Genomic DNA, 21,262 nt, shown 5'->3' on the forward strand with positions numbered 1-21,262 from the left:
AAATGCTCCTGGAGGAGAGAGGAAAGAGGAGCAAGGGGAGAGTTTTTTCGGCGCCCATGGCGTTAAAGAGGCGTGACATACAACTTGAATTTTAACACGATGGTGGGAGTAGGGCTCTACAAATGTGTTCTTTTGTTTCAATAGGTTGTAATAGTTATTTAAAGTGATAAAATGTGCAGTCAAACTTTCTGCCCCTTACTCTCGGATTGCGCCGTGTAAGGCACTAGTTTAACCATATTCCATATGGACATTTCACCTTAATTATTTATGTCACATTATGCCACTCTGTAAACTGAATTAAAAGTGAACATATAAGTTGTCATGGACACTGTTATCCTCATCATAAAGTACAGCTATGCCACACATCATATTTTATGAGTGTTTCAAATACAGTTCTTTGGCATAGATGTCTCATTTTGCTAAATGCCTTTCCACTTGACTTCTCTGTCCTTGTGTCTCTCGCACTCTGCATGAAGGACTATGGCGCGAGGAGGAAACATGAGAAATGAGAAGAGGGGTTAACGGTGGGCCACGGGAATAAAGCAAACACCTATTATATTAGGTGTATATTACATTAACTAGCGTTTCCAATTGCTGTTGGTGCAACTGTTGCAAAGATAACTAGATAAATTCCGTCTTGCCCAGAGTCACAGATGACAACAGCACAGAACTTAACTTGATTTTTTTATTCAATCATTTAGACTATGATGGGAATGGATTGCCGGTTAACCTTCCTTTTCCTAGCAGACAAAATCATGCAGTTGACAGCGAGGTTTCATAAGGAACCAATGTAAATGCCAGTTGTTTCAGTGTTCTATATGTGTTACACTGTGCGATCAGCATTTACTTCATAATGATACGTTGAAGCAGAAAACAAGATTTTTTAAAAATAGCGCCGTTTTCCCATGACTGACCTCCTGCACAGTGTCACTCAGCCCGCCTTGCTCGGATTCCGTAAACTAACTTAAACACTAATGAGATTGTAAAGATTATGAAAAAAAAAATAACAATAATTAGGGATTCTTTACTTCACATAAACAAAGAAGAAGTTCTTTTCAGTGCGTGCCGCTGATCTGTACACAACTATATTAACCAATAGGACAGCCATTAATGGCAAAATGACACCACAATATCGAAGTGTACATAAGTGAATACGGCTTTTGAATATCAGAACAGCTGGAATTGTTCTTTCTGTCTGGCTCTTAATGTGTCTGGTTCTTTTCATCACTGAAGCCATTTCCAAACAGAACAGTTGAAAGACATCACATTTGCTCTGGACTGTGCCTCCATTACCGTCAATATTGACAATCCACCATTATTGCCAGCGATGTCAGTGCCACAACTATACTAACAGAATGACCAAACTCTGCGGTTCAGGCTGATACATGTGTCGGTCAACATGGAGAACGTTGGAGCAAAACATCATATATCTGGCGAAAAATGGAGATAGTGACCTGGTGGCGGTTTAATACTTGTTATCCTGCAGCCATCATTAAATATGTCTGTTTTTTCTTTATTCTCCTGCAGCTGTCCAGAAAGAAGTAGAAGGTAAGACATTACATTATACAGTGAGCATAATGATGAGCATAATTTGTTTTTCATGATGATCTTATTTGCAAAGAGGCTATTGTCACAGCGTCAGTGTATGAGAGTGTGTTTGCTTATTATCAGGTTGTTATTGTCAGTTTGGACTGCAGTTCTGACATCCAACAAATTAAGCCGAACGGAGATATACTATCACTGGTCACGGGGTCACTATGGAAGAAGCGCTTAATGTGCTGAATGCTCATTGTATATATAATCAGTATGCTCAAGGTGACTGGAGAGGTCTGCGGAGTGGGTGTTGTGCGATATGGGGAGCATTCACATACTGCATCACAGAGAAAAATGACTGTACAGAGATGCTTTGTTTTATTATTTATAACTTTTGTATTTTTTCCCCTCTCTCTTCAGTGCTTTTTTTTCCTCATCTAAACTACTGTTAATGTTAAGGTTTGGAGTCATTATGCTAGTCTATGCCATTATGCTCAAAGGTCAGTATGTGGTTTAAACCTGAATATGATGGCATAAAACCTCTGGCATAAAATGACTGATTACTGGGGCCTTGACATTCATCAAATAGTCAAATTATTTGCACAGTGATGCTTTTTTCAGGTGACTTTAAAATTATTTTCTTTCAAAGGGGGCAAATCTCCTCTGGCAGGAAAAGAGACGTTTCTCTCTCTGTTATTGGCAACATTTTAACTGGCCACAATTAAAGGGGATTGGTTTCTAATGAGGTGAATGTTCACACTGAACGAGAAATGAAGATTGAGAGTGAGGAGGGAGATTTGTTTAGTCTGCATCAGAGCAAGACATCCATCTCCCCAGTAAGGACTGCTGGTTCTGGTGAAAGGGCAGCCAACAGGCTCAGGAGACCAGCGCAAGGTGCACTGAACCACTGCGCATTATAAATCACTGTTACTAACTCAAAATGCACCGACCCAATGTGCACCTGCTCTCGAAATGCTGCTTCTAACACGCATTTGACAGCAAAATACACTGAAGACTGCAGAGTGTTGTTGTCTTCATGTATAGTGGCTGTACATGTAGATGTAGAAAGACATGGCCACACACGTACATTCAGTAACATGGGTGATTGTGATTTTGGGCTATATAAATAAAATTGATTTGATTTGATTTGATTTGATTTGATTTGGGTAATCATCATTTTAGGTATAATCTTTGTCAAAGACGATACATGTTTTGGTCTAGATCCTCGAAATTGTGCTTAAAAACAGCACATAAGTCAGATTTAGTGACTGTGGTATCTAATTGTACGCTGTAGTAAGAGTTAATAGGTTTCATCTCTGCACCATTTTCCAAAAACGGGCATTAATCATTCTTAATCAGAGCAAATATGATGTGGCTCTGCTCGCAGCAAAAAGGCAGGCCTTATTAAATGACATGCTGCAAAGAGAGCACATCAGAATGTTTATTGGATTAAAGCTTGACATGGAGACAATCCCCAATGCGGAATGCATGACAACAACAATGACAACAGCGAAATCATACTCGCCAGATGCCTTTCTTTCCCATCCTTCAAACAACTCCATGTGCCACTCGGAAGCAAGTCTTTGTTGTCTACTTGCATCAACGGAACAGACGAATCTATGCGTTAGCTAAAGCGCATCCTCCCCCCCCCCCCAGAGATGGCAAAGATGGTAACCCATATGCTATATTTGGTTTTTGGCTTTGGGTATTAAGTGGTGCAGGAATTATCTTTATTTTTCTGAGGAAGCGCTTTAAGGCGGTGAGAAACCTTTCTCACAGCAGGTGAGTCTTCTGAGTTGTTCATCTACAGAATGCAGCACGTGGGGCTCCCGTCGATCTGTGCGGACAAAGGCCATCGAGGGGCATGCTCTAATGCCAAAAGAGTGCAGCGTCCTCTGATGTTTTGTGAGCGAAAAAAAAACAGGTCTGTGAACGAGAGATAAGGGCAGCCACCTCACAGGGCAGACACAGAACAGTGAGAACCCTCTCAAACGTATAGGAAGACCTTGCACAGTACACACATGCCAAGCACAGACACGTTGTCATTGTTTTATTTCTTTTTTTTTGCTTCAGATTTTCATGTGTAAGCGCACAGTAATGACACACCAAGAGCTACAGGGCTGACAAAGCGAGCATAGAAATCTTCCAAAGAAAGGACGCAGCTGGTCCTGGTGGGCTCGCATCTTTCAGCGACAGTGACCTTGGTCTAATCCCTCATTACAACACACTCCATAATACTGTACTTTTCATGGGAAAAACAAAATTTGGCAAATCCTAATCCTCGTGCAATGGCTCTTTCTTCTCAGAGGCTCGCTAATTAATGTCACAATAATGACTGAGAGGTCCTTCAACATCTGCATTTGTCTTTTCACACTCTATTTGTTTAATTCAAGTTACTTTGAGCAGTGTTTGCCACGTTAGAGGTATTTCCAAAAGTAGTATTTTACTTTTATAGTCTCCCTATTAATATAAATCCTCCTAATTATAAAATGTATTACCCTCAAATTTGTATAAATCATGGTAGTTTCTTTTAAAGGAGACATATCTTGCTTAGAAAACACATACATTCCTGCCCCCTAAATACCTACTCTCTTCTGATTGGTCAGTTCACACATGCCCGACCCAGCACCATTAACAACAACAGATCAGCTGTACAAAAATAATTTTACACTCCAAACTAGCCACCAGGCATGAATGACATGTGACATGATGACTTGATGTAATGTCACAAAGTCACAGAATTAAAGGCAGGACTACAGATGGGGCGTTTAATGAGTAGCGTTTTCTGTGGGAGAGATGAGCTTCTGTTCTTTTTAATTTTGAAAATCTTTTACATGCACAAGAACATATCTAAAAAAAAACCAGCATAATAGTTCTCCTTTAATCCTTTAATGACTATATTATGAACAAACTAGATAATTGTTTAAGTAAAAAACAGTCAAAGCATAGGATGTTTAAAGTTAGACAACATAAACAAGGAAACACATGTCCCATTAATATATCAACACAGTGTTTGCAGGTCTATTGTGTACCTTAATAAATAGAATGCATTCTATCTGAAGTGGCGTTTGTTCACAATAAAAACACTCTTCAGGTACGGCAAAAGTCATTTATTTTGTGCTGGCTTGGCGGCACTCTGGAAGAATATTATTGTTATTTCTGCCTCTGTCATAATGTCCTCTTGCTGACTTTAATCCAGACTGAACCACAAAGGACTCTTCGGCTTCAAACAACAAGCCTGTAGTGCAACAAGCTCGAAGGGTTTGCAAAAAAGAGAGTCGATATATATAATGGATTTACTCAAGGTCAGCAGATGTAGATGAGTGAAGGCGCGCGTGTGTGTAGGCTCCGCAAACACAAAACTAATGAACGATTGCTGTTCACAATCCCTTATGGAGTGTCACACCAAAATGGCCATTAACACATCGCATCCATCAGCCAATTTACAGGTTCCACACAGACCTGAGTAGAACAAGGAACATTTAACTTTTGTGTTTTTGCTAATATATTCCAATATAAATACTGAAATATTGTTATATAATGAAGTCAAAAGGATCCAAACACAATGCATTATAACATTTTGATAGAATGAGGCTTCCGTCGTCTGGTGGTTATACATTTTTCTTTGCAGCGAAAGTCCTCTGATATCTGTAAGGTCGCCTCTTAATTTAAAAATAGAACACTGGTAGATTACAGGAAGCAATGGCGATTTATTTTTCATACAGGCTTTCCCCTCTAATGGTACTCTCTGTAGGGCTGGCCAGTTATCTCTGCATTTCCACACACTGAGATTTGGATGTAAGGCTCAGCCGAGCAGGATGAGCGGATTCACTGCGTAGCTGCTCGGATACAAGGGCAGCAACAACACCACTCCTCAACTGCTCCAATGAGGACTAGTCAAAGATGACTTTGTCGGCTGGGGCACTTGTTAAGAGCTGCTTGACCTGGCCTGTTTTGGTCACCAGCATCAGTCTCCATTAGTCAGGGATGCGTAAGTCAGGCATGCAGGTCAGCTTTCCTCGCCCCCAGTGCTTGAAAAAAAGTGTGTGGAGTCATCATAGCTGTGAATTCCTTGGGTCAAAGCTCATTCCTCCAGCTTGGCAGAAATCAGCAGGGTTAGCCTGGGCTTTCCCCACTTGATGAAGCGATGGCCCCTAGCTTTGTGACTGCTACTTCTTATTAGTCTGGTAATAGAAAACCTTCCTCTCCACCTCCTCGCATTGACAAAAGAAAAAGAGATGGAGAGAGATTTTACCAGATATTCTTCCTGCTGTCTCAGCTGGTGGTGGCTTACAGCCTGGCGCTGCTGGGTGTGTCTTTGTCACTGCTAATGATAAACAAGCCTCCCTTTTAGCCCCGTGTTGTCGCTGCCATGTCATAGATGTCCTCTCTCTTTTATAGCAAAAGGATGGGCAGACAGCAGAAGAGGATGAGCTCAAGTCCAGTCAGATCCGGTCTGGTGAGAATGAGATCACCCCAGGGGTGATGAATGGCAGGGGAGGTAACACTCGTTATGTCGTGTGTATACATACATTGGCTTGTCATGTTGGTTGCACAGCCACGACGAGGATGCACACAGCAGCTCTTTGTCTGCTTTGTACATGGGGTTGTGGTTGAATACTGCCTAAGCAGAGGCTCAGTCGGTAGCCTGTGCAATGACACACTGTATCAAAAGCCTACATGTTGGCAGGCAAGCACTCTCCCAGAGGTAATCATGTCCATTTCACACAAAAAAGATGTGGCATGAACAGCTCTGTTCAGCCAAACATGTGGAGGAGATTTGTGCGATGCGACCTGTCCCTTATGATTTTGACTAATGACCGAGCTGGGACTTGAACTGGGGCATCGTAAGAGTCTAACCCTAACAAGTCGTATTCAATAGTTTGGTGTCGGTATTCCTGGCCTCCAACCTAAATGTGGGTTAGGGTTGCATCCGCTCGGGAAAATGTATGCAAACGCCAGGATAAATGTTGGCGATGTATGTTTCTGAAAACCTTGGATACGTTGGAAACTAGTGCAACTTGATGTTTCTTTATGTCGGGTTAGGTAAAGTCACAAAACCCTAGTGGTTAGGTTAAGGAAAAGATTGTGTTTTGCGGAAATTTGTCCTGACATCGCATCAAAACATTACAAATGCTGAAACGATTTGGTTCCTCATAAAAACTATCCAGTCTTGAACAGCCGTCTTGGCATTAATCTCACCAAGCTGTTGAACCAGCACCATCCCCTCCGATGGCCAACAATCCAGTTAGCTCACATACATTTAATGTAAATGACATGTATTTTAGAAACATCAGTAAGGTGCATTTGAAACATAGAGGTTTGAACCTATTCAGGGTTCACAGAAAAATAAGATGCAAGACATTTTATCCTGGCAGCTGGGTTGGAACGCCGCAGCAATCTGATGTTTTTATGGCAAGCAGGCATGCTGCAAAGAATCCTATCAAGCACAAACCCACTGAACGGAAATGGAATTGGAAACTACAAAGTTGTTACTGGATGTCTACAACACAAACACATACATAGAGTAAAAACGGACGAAAAATGTAACTCTGGTTCCTGTGTACTCTGTCAGCCGCCATTTTGCTGTGACATCATGCGTATTCGTGTCGGGTGAAGTCCGGCATGATGGATCTTGGTTCCATTTCCCCTTTTTGCTTTTCCGGGTACAATGGATCACAGCGTTAGAGTGCTGATGCACTGATGAGAGCTGTTTGTGTTGGCTGGCACAGTGGGGCTCATGTGCTCAGCAGAAGGGTTTGAAATGTGTCAGCTCCATCTCCTTTTTGGCAAGAGGAGTAGATGAGGTATGCCATATGATTTCTGGCTGACCTATTGAGACATTTGTCTGTCTCTCTGTCTGCTTAGCACAGGACAGAGGGCTGAGAGACTCTGATGCTGGTGATGCAGGCACAACGTATTCAGAGTTGGCTGCGATCGCTGCAGCGTGTGCAGTCCGACCAGCTGGACTTTCATACACCGTCACCTGCAACTGCTCAGCCTTATCGTGTTGTGATTGATGGGTTGCGGCATGTTTTCAGTTTGCCTCCAGAGATTATAAGGCTTTCTCTATGTTCCCAATATGACTGTCAGATCGATGGCAGTGCTGCAGTCGTCAGAGTCTGTTTCACCACATCCGATAACTCTTGGTAGAGAAAGTGTTCCGTCCAGCAGCCGTTGTATTCGGCCCAACCCCTCCGCCTTCTGCTTGACAGGCTATGGAGGTTGGGTGTGACCTTTTTTGTCTTGGCTGGCCTGCCTTATGATGAGGCATTAACGCAGTGCAGCATCGTGTCGCAGCTCCAATCTGCCTTTTTTTTTTTCCTCCCCAGAATTAAAAGGGTTACGTGCAGGTCTCCCTTGCAAAAGAGATTCTTAACCTCAGTGGGGCTCTTCTGGTTAAATAAAGGTTGAATATAATCAAAGATCAGTGGCTGACCTGTTCAGTGATGGTTACGTCGTTGTGTGAGTGTTTAACACCCTAAACCGACTGCGGTCCATTAGCCGGTGAATCCTCTGTGAAATAGAGAGATGCTTGCTAAAGATTTAGCGCATGAGGAATGGCACCACTTCTGCCCTTTTATACAACGCTGCCATATAGAAGGTTAAAAGGCTCATCTGGATGCAAATATCAGTGTGTGGAGATGAGTGGCTAAGCCTATAATAGAGACGGTCATAGAACAAGTGTTACCATGAGTAACTTTAACATTAGGTGTACGCGATATAAAGCAGGATCTGTGTATATCTGACACATCTCGAACGCTGTCTGCATCAAATAAACATACAGTATGTGTTCCATTTAGAAAAAAGCATCTGTGTGAGCAACTACCTATAAGGGTTGCACCGATCAAGATGTTTTTTTCTCTCCTTGCCTTCCCTCTCCTCCCTTGAGATGTCTGTCTGTTTTTAGTTTGATTTCCCCTTTCTATTTGAGTTTGAACTTTGACATCCGTACCTTCCCCAGGATGTCTGTCACAAACTGCAGTCCAACATTGTGACAATGCTTTTGTTCTCCCGAACCTCTTTATGAACTTCCTGTTTTCGTATCCTTTTTTCTGTTCTTTCCCTCAAGGTCTGGCGCACCTGATGTTAAACCGCCAAGGTATGGGGTCTATTGGTTTGCTTTTCCTTCCCAGCCACCTGATCACAACATTCCCCCCCTTCCCCCCTGAAATCATTTTAGTTAACTGTGCTGCACTAATATTTCCTCTCCTCTTTTTTCATATACTTGCCTATTCGTTTTTGCTTCCTGTCATGTTATGCTCACTACTCACTCAATTCTTGTCCGTCAAACCCTTGTCCTGACCACTGACTGAGCTACTGGAACATCACCTTTGACCTCTGCAGTTTTTCGCCAAGGTAATGCATCTATGCACATAGCATCTCTTCGGTTTGGTTTCATGGTGTTTTCAAAAGGGAATGAACACGTGTCAGAAAAAAGAATGCAACGGATCTAATGCCCAGGGTGTGTCTCAGGTCCGCACAGAAGTTTATTGACTCTTCCTGTTAACAATGATCAGAACCGAGCACAAACATTCTGTATTATCAGGGGGATACCTTTGACCTTCTTGGAGCTGTTGTATATCATTTTTACAGAAGAATTGACAAGATAGTGATGATTTCTCCAATGTGTGATCACTGGGTTGTTTGTGATCACTCATCAGTGGGTTGCGAATAACATTCCCTTCAAATGGTGTCCGCGATGCAGTAGTGCTAATGTGTTGAATATTCATAAAAGCACAGAATTAAGGCAAAAGAACTCAAAGATGGAAGGGATATTTTTACATAGGCGGTAAACAATTAAGAGTCAGGGAGAAACACTTCTTGTGATGTCCTCTTCTTTTACAGAATAAAACAGCATAATAATGCAAACTAGGATACATTGTTTTCGCACACTGTGAACTGATTTAAATTCAAGTGCTGATTGAATATGTGAATTGAGGTAAAGCCGCAGGACTGGGATGTAAAATCTAGGAAATCAAACGCAATATTTGGTTAAACAGTGTTGAAAAAGGGGGAATTTTGACTGAACAGCAAGGGTGGCACTGACCTACATGAAGACTGTGTTATCCTTACGCTTTGTGTTTTCTGCCACGCGTTAAAAGATTCAGATAAAAAAAGAGTCCCCGTCCTGTCTCCATGGCAATCAGCGTTGTCTCTAAACATAGAGACATTGGCTTTGATGACCCACTCTGACAGTATAACACGCCGCAAAGTGAATCCTCACTTTGCTCATCAGCAGCAAAATGATACTTCGACTGTAATCTAGAGAGGAAATTGTTTTTCTTGTTTTGAATTTTGACAAAACAAATATCCCATGTGTTTTTCAAAAAATTACTGATTTAAAAAAAAAAAAAGAAGCACATTTGTTCAATGTTCATTCATAAGCAGATTTGGTTTTCATTTTCAGCCCAATCAACGCAGTAAGATTTCGTTACAAAATACTCTGTACGCGCTATAATTAGCTCCAGTGGAACACAAATCTGTGAAGACAGGGTTGAAAAAAACAAGTGTGTGGTCGTACGCTGGGTGTTCTCATATACATTTTCTGGCGTAGAACTGATAACGCTAATACTGAGTTCATTTACAGTAGATGAAAAGCCTTAAGTGAATTCTTCACAGCATGATAACAGCGGTTTTTCAGCCACTATAAATGGTGCAGCTTGAGGCTGTACATGACTGTGACATTATAGATTAGGGTCTGGCTTCTTTGGTTGCTTGCTCTGAGACAAACTTGTTCATGTACAGAAGTAGTAATCAGTCTCTACAAGGCCAAAAGATAATGTTCAATTTAAGCTCCTACAGTGGTTTAATTGATGGGTGCTCAGACAGAACAATGCAGTTGGATATACCGTAGTCTGCCGCGGCTGCTTCAACAATGATTAACGTAGCTGCACTAGAACGAGGCTGCTATATCAAATATTTAGAAAGTTATACAGTAAGAGTGTCCTAAAGGCCAAGCACAATGTGATCTGTCATAAAATGAAGCTTAAATGTAATTGCTCCATTTCATGCATCAGTGAGAAGAAGTAGTTGGTAATTGATTGTGCAATGGAGATTTACAGAAATAAGCCTTGAAGTAGTACTGGGGCGTAGTAGAGCTACAATTAGCAATAAAGCAATGTCATCTGAGTTCATTGGATATACATGAGACATCAAAGTTTGTTTCAGACATTCAATGTCTGTTTCAACACTTGTTATTAATCTAATCTTTAGCCTGAGGGTATACTCAAGAGAGCAGTCTGATTTGATTTGTTTTTATTTGGCCACAAATCATTTCAAATCAAACAGCCTCCATCGCTGTCGCTCTCCGTGAAGAGGCCCATAGAAAATAAAAAATAAAAACATTTTGCAGACTTGAGGATATTCAGGGGGCTTACTTGTGTGCGTGCTTCAGTCCTGTGTGTATAACACAGATTTACAGAAAATAATGAGATTATTCATGCGCAGGTGTCCCTCACTGAGCACCTAGAGCACTTATGTCAGTCCCTGCCTCCAGACCAGTGTTAAACTGCTGCCCCACCATGCACACGCCAACACCGCCTGACTTTGGTTTGGATGCAACCAGCCGACAACCGACTCCCCCAGCCCCGAGCAGGAAACCAAGTCAGCAATTGCCCTCCGCGCCCTGGGCTCTGCTTTGAAATTAATCAGCTGTAAAGCTTAGTATTAATGAACAATCCACATGTTTGGCATTTTTCATGTTGATGCAGCCACCGCAGCTTAATGTAGTTGTAACTAAGACGGGAACAGGTGGGCTAATAGGAAGTAGAAGCAGGTATGATGGCCTCCCACCTGATGGCAAGACATCAAGTTGCGAAAATTGGCAGCTAATTTATAGTTCTTTTTTGACGTGGGCATAGGGGCAACACCGGCTATTTTAAGAAACAACAAACGACAAAAAGCCTTTGAGTTGGTCGGTTGGATTTTTGATCAGTAAGATCTGTGGCAAACACAAGTTTATGACACAACGTTTTGTCCAAAGAGGATCTTCAAAAATCACACCTGCATGATTTCTTTAAAACATAAACATGTGCCAAAATGCTTATTTAATCTTTATTCTACAGTATACGTCTGTAGTTATTTCAGTGCTTTTTCATCCGTGAGTTAAAATACTTTGCACAGTTGACTTTGTACATTTTGTTAGTATATTATGTGTATAGTGTTTTTAACATTTTCATCATGTAGATAGTGCTGTAGGCGTTTTTAGCTAGCAAGGTTAGCCTGTCAGCTGACCCACCTGGCCTCTTAAAAAGCTCTCAATGTACACATACTAGTAGAACCAGTCACCTTTCTCTCCCATTTGCCTCTGATTAAATCTGTTATCCAGCGGTGAGGAAGGAGCTTTACGACTCGCTTTCACAGGACGGTGTACGCCAGTCACTTTCATTTTTGGCAGATCCTCCCAAGCAGCGAGAGTAAAATGAGCTATAGTGACATATCATTAACAGTGGCTAAAAGTTAAGCATTTAAATTAAGTTACAGATGAAAAAGCACAGAGATTACTGTAGGTGTATGCTGTTGGAAAACAGTTAGATAACGTAGCAAGTACGCTAAAATACGCTGACGTCAGTGGAAAAGCTCTGACCTCATCGCTGGATAATGCAGAGCTTCCAAGATGGCGCAATGCTAGTGGCAACCTATCGTAGCAGTTCCTGGTACTTTGTAGTTTTATTGAGTTTTTATTATGTTTTCTATATCCGCTCTTGTATTTTTATTGTATTTGTACTTGAATGTAACTGTTGCTATGATAATCTAATTTTCCTTCAGGGATAAATAAACGTATTTATCTATCAGAGCTTTTTAGGAAGCCAGCTCAGCTAGCTCTCAGGCTAAACTTACCATCCAAAACTCCAAAATGATCAGAAATGCAAAAAAAGAGACTATATACAAAAAAATGGTGAATATTGAAAATATACACAAAGCAAATTTTGAAAAGTTGTTTAGATATTTGAAGTATGTCACGGATAAAAAAAAAAAGACTGACATGACTATAGACTTATACTGTAGAGTTTACACCAGATGCAAAAGGACGTGCAGTTCGTAAATAGGATATCCGTCACAGAACATTATGCAAGTGGAGAATTTTTCGGTTTTAGGCTTCATTCATGCATCACTCTATTGGATTTACCATGGGCAGTGCCCCCAAACACTCACTAGTAATTGTATCTTGAATTTAGAGGCGGCTTTTATGTTTTCAAACCATGGGGTGCGAGAAAATGGAAGGTTGGATGATGTACAGTCAAACAGCGACAGAGAGAGAGGGCGGGATAGCACTAAGGAGCATGATGTGACGATGAGAAGAGAAGCAGGAGAGACACTTGGGTGCTGCCGTTATATTCTGCTGAGCCCACTTTTCTGCCAATATAGGCGTCCAGCGCAATTGTCTTATAGCTTGCACCGGGGTAGAAGCTGCATCATGCATTAAGTGTCCAACTGCTCCTCCAGCAGCATCTGCACTGACTGACTGTGTCTCTGATGGCTTTTCCCCCGGAGTCAGTGCTAAAGTCTGTCTGGTGTCAGAGCAAACACAGCCTTTTTCACAAGCTGGTAAACATTGTCGCTGCAGACAATGGGCCCACCTCAATGGTGGGCAGGAGAGCAGAGATACGGCCCGCTGCCTTTCTAGCCGCTCAGACACTAGCATTGATCCCTCACACGGTACCGAGGAGGGCTTCGGGGTCATCTGCTAGTGACGTCTTCATCACAGAAAGATGGTAATTACAGAGAGATGGTGCACAGGATATGTTGCAAATCCTCTTGCTCTCTTAATTGATCTCTTATGAGAAGACCTTTCTAGATATTAGATGTAATGCTCGCTGTGCCTGTGGAGTTATTAACCGGACATTTAAGCACTCGTGTTTTTGCTTAATTAAGCCACAACCCCTCTGGTGTCCAATAATCTTTTTTTTTCCCCCAACCACTCTGTTGCCTTCAGTGCTCACCGTGTTCACTTTGCACCTGCACTTAGGTTTACATTTCACCCACAACATCAGTCAAACGGCGAACTTCACATTACGGCTCAACAACAATAGCCTAACGAGTTGCTGTCTGCTCAGGAGTTGAGTAACTGCACAGCTCAAACAATGGAGACTAATGGGAGCGTGGATCCTGCTGGCTTAAATTGGCCCTGGAGTTCAGAAGGCGGCATTTACTGTACAAGCAAACACAGGCTTAAGGGACAGCTTATCCGTCTAGCTTGAAACAGCTTGCTCAGTAGCTTCGAGGCTGTAACTCACAGACAAGCAAAGGAAGGGGTGTCTATACTGGCCTGAAAGAGCCCCATTCATAAGGTCCAAGAGCTGCGTTATACAATAGTGAGCATTACTCCCGTGGTTCAGTGTAAAGGAAAGTTAAATGTCAGAAGTTACAACCCTTATTTATGGAGGAAAATAGAAAAACAGTCTGTTTTATTATTCAGTTTACAATAGATTAAATCATTACTTAACACGTATGACCTTTATTTACTATGGCGTCGAGCTCAGGTTACTGCGTGTCTTCACAGTCTCGACGTTTATAACTTGCTTCCAAACAGTACACATTTGTATGGATTCTATCTATCTATCTATCTATCTATCTATCTATCTATCTATCTATCTATCTATCTATCTATCTATCTATCTAAACTTGCAATAAAAAAATAGAAAGGTTAGATACCAAAAGAACACTGACAGGGTTCCAGGTGCAGCTTTTGAAAAGTCATGTTGCCCACAATGCGGAATCCCAAGAAACGATGAAACAGAGAACAACCAACATCTTTCCTCTGCTCTGGTTAACCAAAAAAGAAAAAAAGCTCCTTTTCTTGAAGAGTTTAAGGAATTGTTTGAGCCATCGTATTATACTGTAGATAGATTCTTTCTGTGGGTGTGAATTAGATGTTTATCCAAGAATGACAAATTAAATTTGGCATTTTAAAAATGTCACTGTTAAATAAAGAATAAGGCATTGTCCTTTACTTGTCTCATTGACAACAATTCAACAAAAACAACAACGGTTTTCGTCACTTCTTTACAACCTCCCCTACAGTTGTTTGAGGCTCTCACGTGTAAATGTTTGAAAACAAATCATACTTTGACATTTAAAAAAAGCCAGATACACAGCTTGGCACTGTACTTTTTAAGTAAAATGAACATTTGTTGAAGACTATTTTCAGCTGCAGCGTTGCAGCGCTGGTGAGTATTTACAGCACTGGAATGGTGTATGTGGGATTGACTCAAAGTAAACTACAGTGCCCATGTTCATCGTAATGAAGGAACATGACACCCAGTGTAAGACTGTGGCTCACTGATGTGTTTTTGTGGAGGTCTGTTGAACAGAGGAATAAGCTACACAGACAGCACTATTTAGTGGGATCACTTCATGGCTGGTTTTGCTGGTCTTTTCATGTCTTTTCTTTGTTGTAAGAAGATATAAAATACCACTCGACTTCTCCCTTACTGTGCAACTCCTACTGACTGTACACCAGACTGTACAGTGTTGCAGAATATAGCTCCACAAACACGTACACGGTCTGTTCAAGTTAGTTTTGGTGATTCTGAAATATTCGTCAATTGATACTGCACTGTATATTTTAAACTCATTTTAGTCAACAACAATAGTGACCATACAGCACTGTGCTATAGATGAATCAAATTTAATGACTGTAACAATTATCTAAGATGTTTCTCCTCCCCTCTCAGGGCAGGAGGAGTCAGTGGCCACCTTCAAAGGCAATGAGTTCTTCAGCTACAACCTGTCCCAAACTCCCATTCAGAGCAGCATGGATGAGATCACGCTGTCCTTCCGCACCCTGCAGAGGAACGGCCTGCTGCTTCACACGGGGAAGTCAGCTGACTATGTCAACCTGTCCCTGAGGAACGGGGCCCTGTGGCTCGTCATCAACCTGGGCTCCGGGGCCTTCGAGGCCCTGGTGGAGCCGGCTAGCGGGAAGTTCAATGACTACATCTGGCATGATGTTCGAGTTACCCGCAACCGCCGCCAGGTGCGTATGCATCCGCTGACTGTGGCTTGCATGCTCGCTGCCCACATGAAATGTAAAATGTGTAGATTTTATTAAGCGTGTCATTATGTATGCTCTAGCAGGCTCTCTTCATAAACGTGTAATTATCTTGAATCAAATTGGGTCAAGGTAAAAACCAGTCCCACGTGAATAGGCTTTAGGTGCCTAGTGCATTAACAGTGTAAACACTGCCATGTACTGTTTTGCAGTTGAATGTTTCTGCTGTGCTGGACTCCCTGTCGCCATTTCCCATGTTCTAATAGATATAACAAGCTCGTATTAGGTCATCACCCTCTTCCTCGTAAAATAGATTGCTTCGGTGGAAAGCACTGAGTCCTTTTATAATCAGGGAACTTGTGTTTTTTGCTGCACCCAAAAGATTGCCGTGAAGGTCTCTTTAGATAAGTCAAAGAACGACACAACACATGCAGCAGTATACGTCATATTCCTATATACTGCAGTGGCGGAGAAATCTCTCTCTTTTCTGGCTTTTACAGAACAATGTTTTTCACACAGATTGTCAGATTCTGACAAACTCCACTGAAACAGAAAAAAAAAGCCACTTTTGGTGCAACAGCCACTGATGCAGCTTTGTAGCAGTATCGGGGAGGTCATGCTGAGCGGAGCTTTTGTATAATGAATACATCCATTGCATGTGTCCGATATTGTACTGCTGTACCTACTGTACTGCGCTCCAGCCAAGTACAACTGGGCCCTAAGGTTCCACATTCATTAATTGTGTCCAGTAGACAAAGCACAGCCCTGAATTCCCAAACTAATTTACAGATTCCCAGGATGTGTCTGTTACATTTAATGTTAGCCTGCTGCTGGCTCTCTTCTTTGGCTGTAGTCACTCTACAATTACTCCCATTATGCAGTACCTTAAAGCTCTACGGTATTAATCATAGTTTTAATATAACTCTGAATAAATGTGTAATCTAAAAAGTGTAATGTGGAAGTCTGTGGTTTGTTTTGAAAGCTCTGTGACCTACTAAAAAAATCCAAATGCTAATGCTTTTTCTGGTGTGTGCACAGTTAGTTGCTAACATTTAACATGAAAGGGACAGATTGTTGGTGAGGTGCTAACCAAGTACCACAAAGCACACAAGCCCCTGAGCCTAATAAAAGGCCCTCAATGGCAACAGCACACTACCGTAGTGGCTAATGTTAGCACAAAGCACACACCCAGAGTAACTGTCGCACTAGGTAGCGTATTCGGACCGAGGTACATTCGTGACAGGTTTTTTTTTTGGTTTTGCATTTAACAGTCTGTAGCTAGTCAGGCAGTGCACACTCATGTGTTTTGGAGGAGTTGCTAAGGAGGAGGAGGTAGGATTTTTTTACCGGTTGGATTCTTTCAAAATTTAGCTTGCTTTTGCTGGTTTCTACAGTCTTGCCAACACCTAGATTCAAGCTAAACATGTCAGCTTGTTCCTTGAAGTAGCCAAGAAAATTCATGCAATTTTAAACACTGACATATCATCACCTGTCAAGTTGATCGGGGCAACCTTTTAGAAAACAGTTAAGAGGCAAAGCTATCCCCTGGAGTCATGTTTATCCAGTAGTCTCTCTCTTTTAGCTCTGTTTTTAGTCTCTAAAAACTCCTAAGAAAACATATCTGCTAAATGCACCACTGCAGCCAGGTTTCCATCTATATCACAGTAGGAGTTTGATAATTTAGATGAGCAGTAGGTGGTGGTAATTCAGGTTGCGTATGAAGAGACTGCAACGAGATGATGTAATTAAGAGAGCCATTTAAACCTCCAAATGGTGGACAAAATGTACACAACATGACGGAAATATTGCACTGATGTCTGTTTCATGCATTAATTAGAAGGAGGTCGCAGCCTCCTCAGCACTCCCTCGTAGATCACATAGAGCGTCTGTCTACATTTAGCTGCAAAGTCGGCATTGTGTTGTGGGTTTTTCGAAGCTTTTTAGCACATTTTTCCCACTGATATCAGTTCTAGAAAAACAAACAGTCACAAGTCATTTCTCTCTGAATAGTATGCTAATGTGTTCTGGGGTTTATTCTTCGACATCTTCATCAGATATACCCGATTAATGCCAGTGTTAAAATGTCAGAGCTGCGCTTACTACATATTTTTGGAGCATTAACATGGTGTGTCGGCACGTTTCTCAGAATCGCTTTTGTCTCTTTTGCCTCAGTCTGCCAATGCACTTGGCACATTTTCGAGAAGTGTGTTCAGTATGTCGAGGCTCTCAAATTGTATCAACTCAAGCAGAGCTGCCTTGAGCTGTGGTGCAATGTAATATTCTTACCTTTAGATTAGAGCTGCTTTTAAAAAAAGGGAAAAAAAATCTGCCAGAGACAACTTGCACCACTGAGTCCTGCAAGATCCCTGTGGATCATTTCTAGCGCAACAATAAAACCTGGAAGAAAAATCGGGCTTCGGGAGGTAAACTGAGTCCAAGTGTTTCTGTGCCCAAAAAAAAAGGGAACGCTGAGTGAATGATGAAGGAAGGAATGTACCGGCGCCATAACCGAACCAAACATGGTCCTCTTTGCCACGTGCGGTGCATTTAAATGTTTCAGTCCTTCGCTAAGTAGGACTCGTTTTGCATCCAACTCTCTCCTCATCACCAATATATCCTGAACCTGTCACATTAACCCGCATATAAAGTTGCATCCTCCTCCACATCTATTTCCTTACCCTTGCTTCCAGTGGAGCGGCAATCCAATGCTTACAACGTCACTTATGCTTTCAGCCATGCATTTGATCCCTGTGTAAATTGCTTTCCCCTCAGATAAGTTACCTCACTGACATGTAGATAGGGAGAACTGTAACTCCCAAGAGAGTGCCGCTGGAAACATTTTATTAGATCCGGTGGTGCTTTTCAGGCTAGAATTCATCCTGTTACTATCTCCCTCTCCATCCGTCTTTCTTTTTTCTTTTTTTTCTTTTTTTTTTTACTGTTGTGGACAAACTGATTGGTGCTGACTCTCTCTCTCCACGCTTGACCCTTATTAATGATGCATTCACCTTTTCCTGCTGGATGGTCCATATTAACATACGCACAAGTTATCTGTTGTTGTACCTCCTTAAAACTGCACTCAATTCCCACTGTAACTCTTGAGCTCCACTGACATTCATAAATATGTTTCCCTTAAATCAGCTACTGGCCGTATGGAAATCCTGGAGAAATATGATAAAAGATCAGCCTCAAAAGGCACCAGCCAGCACTGGAGCCTGAATATTATTTTGCTATATGCATCTAATTAATGATATTCTAGTCTAATTCAATAGTTACCTTTGAACACGTTCATCCCTCCCCTCTTATTTTGAAAAGGATGTATCTGGGGATTTGGTGTAATAGCCGTTATTAGAAATAGGCCGTGCTTTTCTATACACTGTGGCGCAGCATCAATCGGTCTCCAGACATAAAAGCACTTTGGTTTTCAGAGGTTTCTTCAATGTGCAGTATCAACAACCCACAGTCAAGCCCTGCCATTGTCCGCTGTCTAAGCCGAAGATACTGAAGGCTTCACCGCGAGATAGACAGAAATCAATACCTGCCAGTAGCAGAGAAAGGTGATGCAGGACCTTCGTTTTAAAAACCTGACACCTGAACATGCCGTGTCAGGTCATTCTTTTGTCTCCTACCCTCTTGCTTTCAAAATGCCAGTGATTTAACAGAATAGACATGGCAAAGTTGAAGTCACAACTTACATCTGACTTTTTTCAAAGCCAATCACTTGATCACAGCGCCCAGGTTTTAAATTATTTGTTTTGTGTATGCTTACTGAGACCTGGCTGGGTGATTACAATCAATTTGTTCTGAACTCTACCGCTGTTTTCGGGTAAAGTCAAGGTCTGTTGGATCCGGCGGTGGTGGGAGTATACTTGTTCAGAAATGTAGCTCAGCGTCGCCTTCATCTTTTCAACTCTTCTCTTTGAATAGAAATCATTCTGTTAATGCTTGTAACACCTGTTACCTACATGTAGACTTGATTACAGCTGCAACGATCAGTTGGTGTCGTAATAAAAATTAGGTTGTCAACTATTTTGATGATTTATTCCTCGTTTGAAGTCATTTTGCAGGGGAAATATGTCAAACATTTGCTGGTTCCAGCGTCTTTAAGGTGCCATAGGTAAAAATCTGAGGTGAAAACATTAAGAAGTATTTTAAGAATATCAACACAATGTGAAGGACAAACAGTTTTGACAATATGCGTTCTATATATGCAATATATCTACTGAAGTTAGCATGCTCACAAGCTAGCCCCGGTTCTGGTCCGGCTTTGGTAGCAGTGTTTACACAAACACTCCCCCGGTGCTCTGAGCTCTCATTTATTTACTGCTAGCTGCACAGCTAACTACGCAAAGTAGCTAACTAACAGTAGCTACAGTCAGCAGCAGTTAGCGGTTAGTCTGGTACTAGGCTGCCCCCTATTTGTTATATATTGACCTTTTGGTTGGATAAAAGAAGCAATTTGAAGACAAAACTTTGAGCCCATTTTTTCACAAGTTATTTTAATAATAACTGGCAGATCAATTGATAATGAAAATAATCATTAGTAAAATACAGCCCTAAACATTTTATCTTGCAAAAGCTTAAATTGTAATTGTTTTCCTGGTTCGAAAATGAAAGTCCCAGATGAAAAATAATACATTTGAATCGAATGCTGTCCATTTCTATTTTGATCTTGATTTTATGTATTTTACCTCAAAAGAAAACGTTGTGGAGGTATACTGACGTAGTCAAAAAACAAGAATGATATGTTGTAGAAGGATATATGAATAGGGAAAATAAAAACAACGAGGTATAAAGTAGATTAGAAGAGATGAATAGAGTAATACACTGTTAAAATTAAAGGATGGTTAAAAGCATTTGCAATCAAATAAAAGCAAGATCTGAGGTAAGGGCTTTGAATCGCCCCAGTGGCAGCAAAGGGTTTAAAGCCTTTTGTAGATTATTCCATGTATAAGCTGCACAGTAAGAGAATGACATTTTGACTCATTCAGGTCTGATTAATGAAAGGTGGAGCGAGCGATTTATTCTGTAAGTGAGTACCATGATTGCACGAGTGTATGTCTGTACGAGTATAATGTGATATAAGGTGTGTCTGTATTAGGGGTTTATAGGCGCATACAAACAGATGCTGGCCCCGCCTCACAGCCAATCACTCGATAAGCATGTTTACACTGCAGAATGTGAGAGACCAGCTCCCCTTCCCTCACATATGTCGGTCTCTGATATCTTTCCAGTGAAAGCCTGGATTCAAAAAGTGATTGTGATTGTCCTGAGACATCAGAACAATTAGTCGACACTGAGAACATGCGTGTGTCCCGCCTTGCTGGAGCTGTCGCTTTTCTTTTTCTTTTTTCTTTTTTTTACCTTAAAGCAAATTTATCACAAGCTGTACAATTAAAGAACAATTATCTTTTCACAGTACATTCTCCTGGAAATTGAAAATGTTTCTCCCACAAAGAGATGATAATTGTTTTTTCGCCTCCCTAAAGTGGGAGCTTTGACATTCGTGCAGGCTTACATGTTAACTGTGGACTTATTGTCATGGCAACAGGCATCTAACTTTTTCTCCTATATGCGGTAGTTCATTTCCTTTGTCTCTGTGAGCCTGATGAGACTGATATGAGAATAATCTTGTTTTGTTGCAGCCAGTGTACAAGCAACGCAGCCTGCCATCTAGATATCTTTAATCTCAAATTAATTGAGTGTACTGTAGCATTCATATTGCTTTGGAGC

At 41.4% G+C, this 21,262-nt stretch overlaps 1 protein-coding gene across 6 annotated transcripts in view; it reads left to right on the forward strand.

The window, feature by feature from the left end:
* LOC115593678 (neurexin-1-beta-like) overlaps positions 1 to 21,262 on the forward strand; it is a 143,191-nt gene that overhangs the window by 34,633 nt on the left and 87,296 nt on the right. For 5 of the 6 annotated variants that reach the window (XM_030437273.1, XM_030437271.1, XM_030437275.1 and 2 more), the window contains exons 3-6: positions 1,528 to 1,548; positions 8,606 to 8,635; positions 8,881 to 8,892; positions 15,213 to 15,514. In XM_030437273.1, coding sequence (XP_030293133.1) covers positions 1,528 to 1,548; positions 8,606 to 8,635; positions 8,881 to 8,892; positions 15,213 to 15,514 — 365 coding nt within the window. The remainder of the gene's footprint in view (positions 1 to 1,527; positions 1,549 to 8,605; positions 8,636 to 8,880; positions 8,893 to 15,212; positions 15,515 to 21,262) is intronic. The other variant, XM_030437274.1, reaches the window with a different exon arrangement.

Source organism: Sparus aurata, chromosome 13 (genome assembly GCF_900880675.1).
Source record: "Sparus aurata chromosome 13, fSpaAur1.1, whole genome shotgun sequence".
In the NCBI taxonomy this organism is placed as follows: domain Eukaryota; kingdom Metazoa; phylum Chordata; class Actinopteri; order Spariformes; family Sparidae; genus Sparus; species Sparus aurata.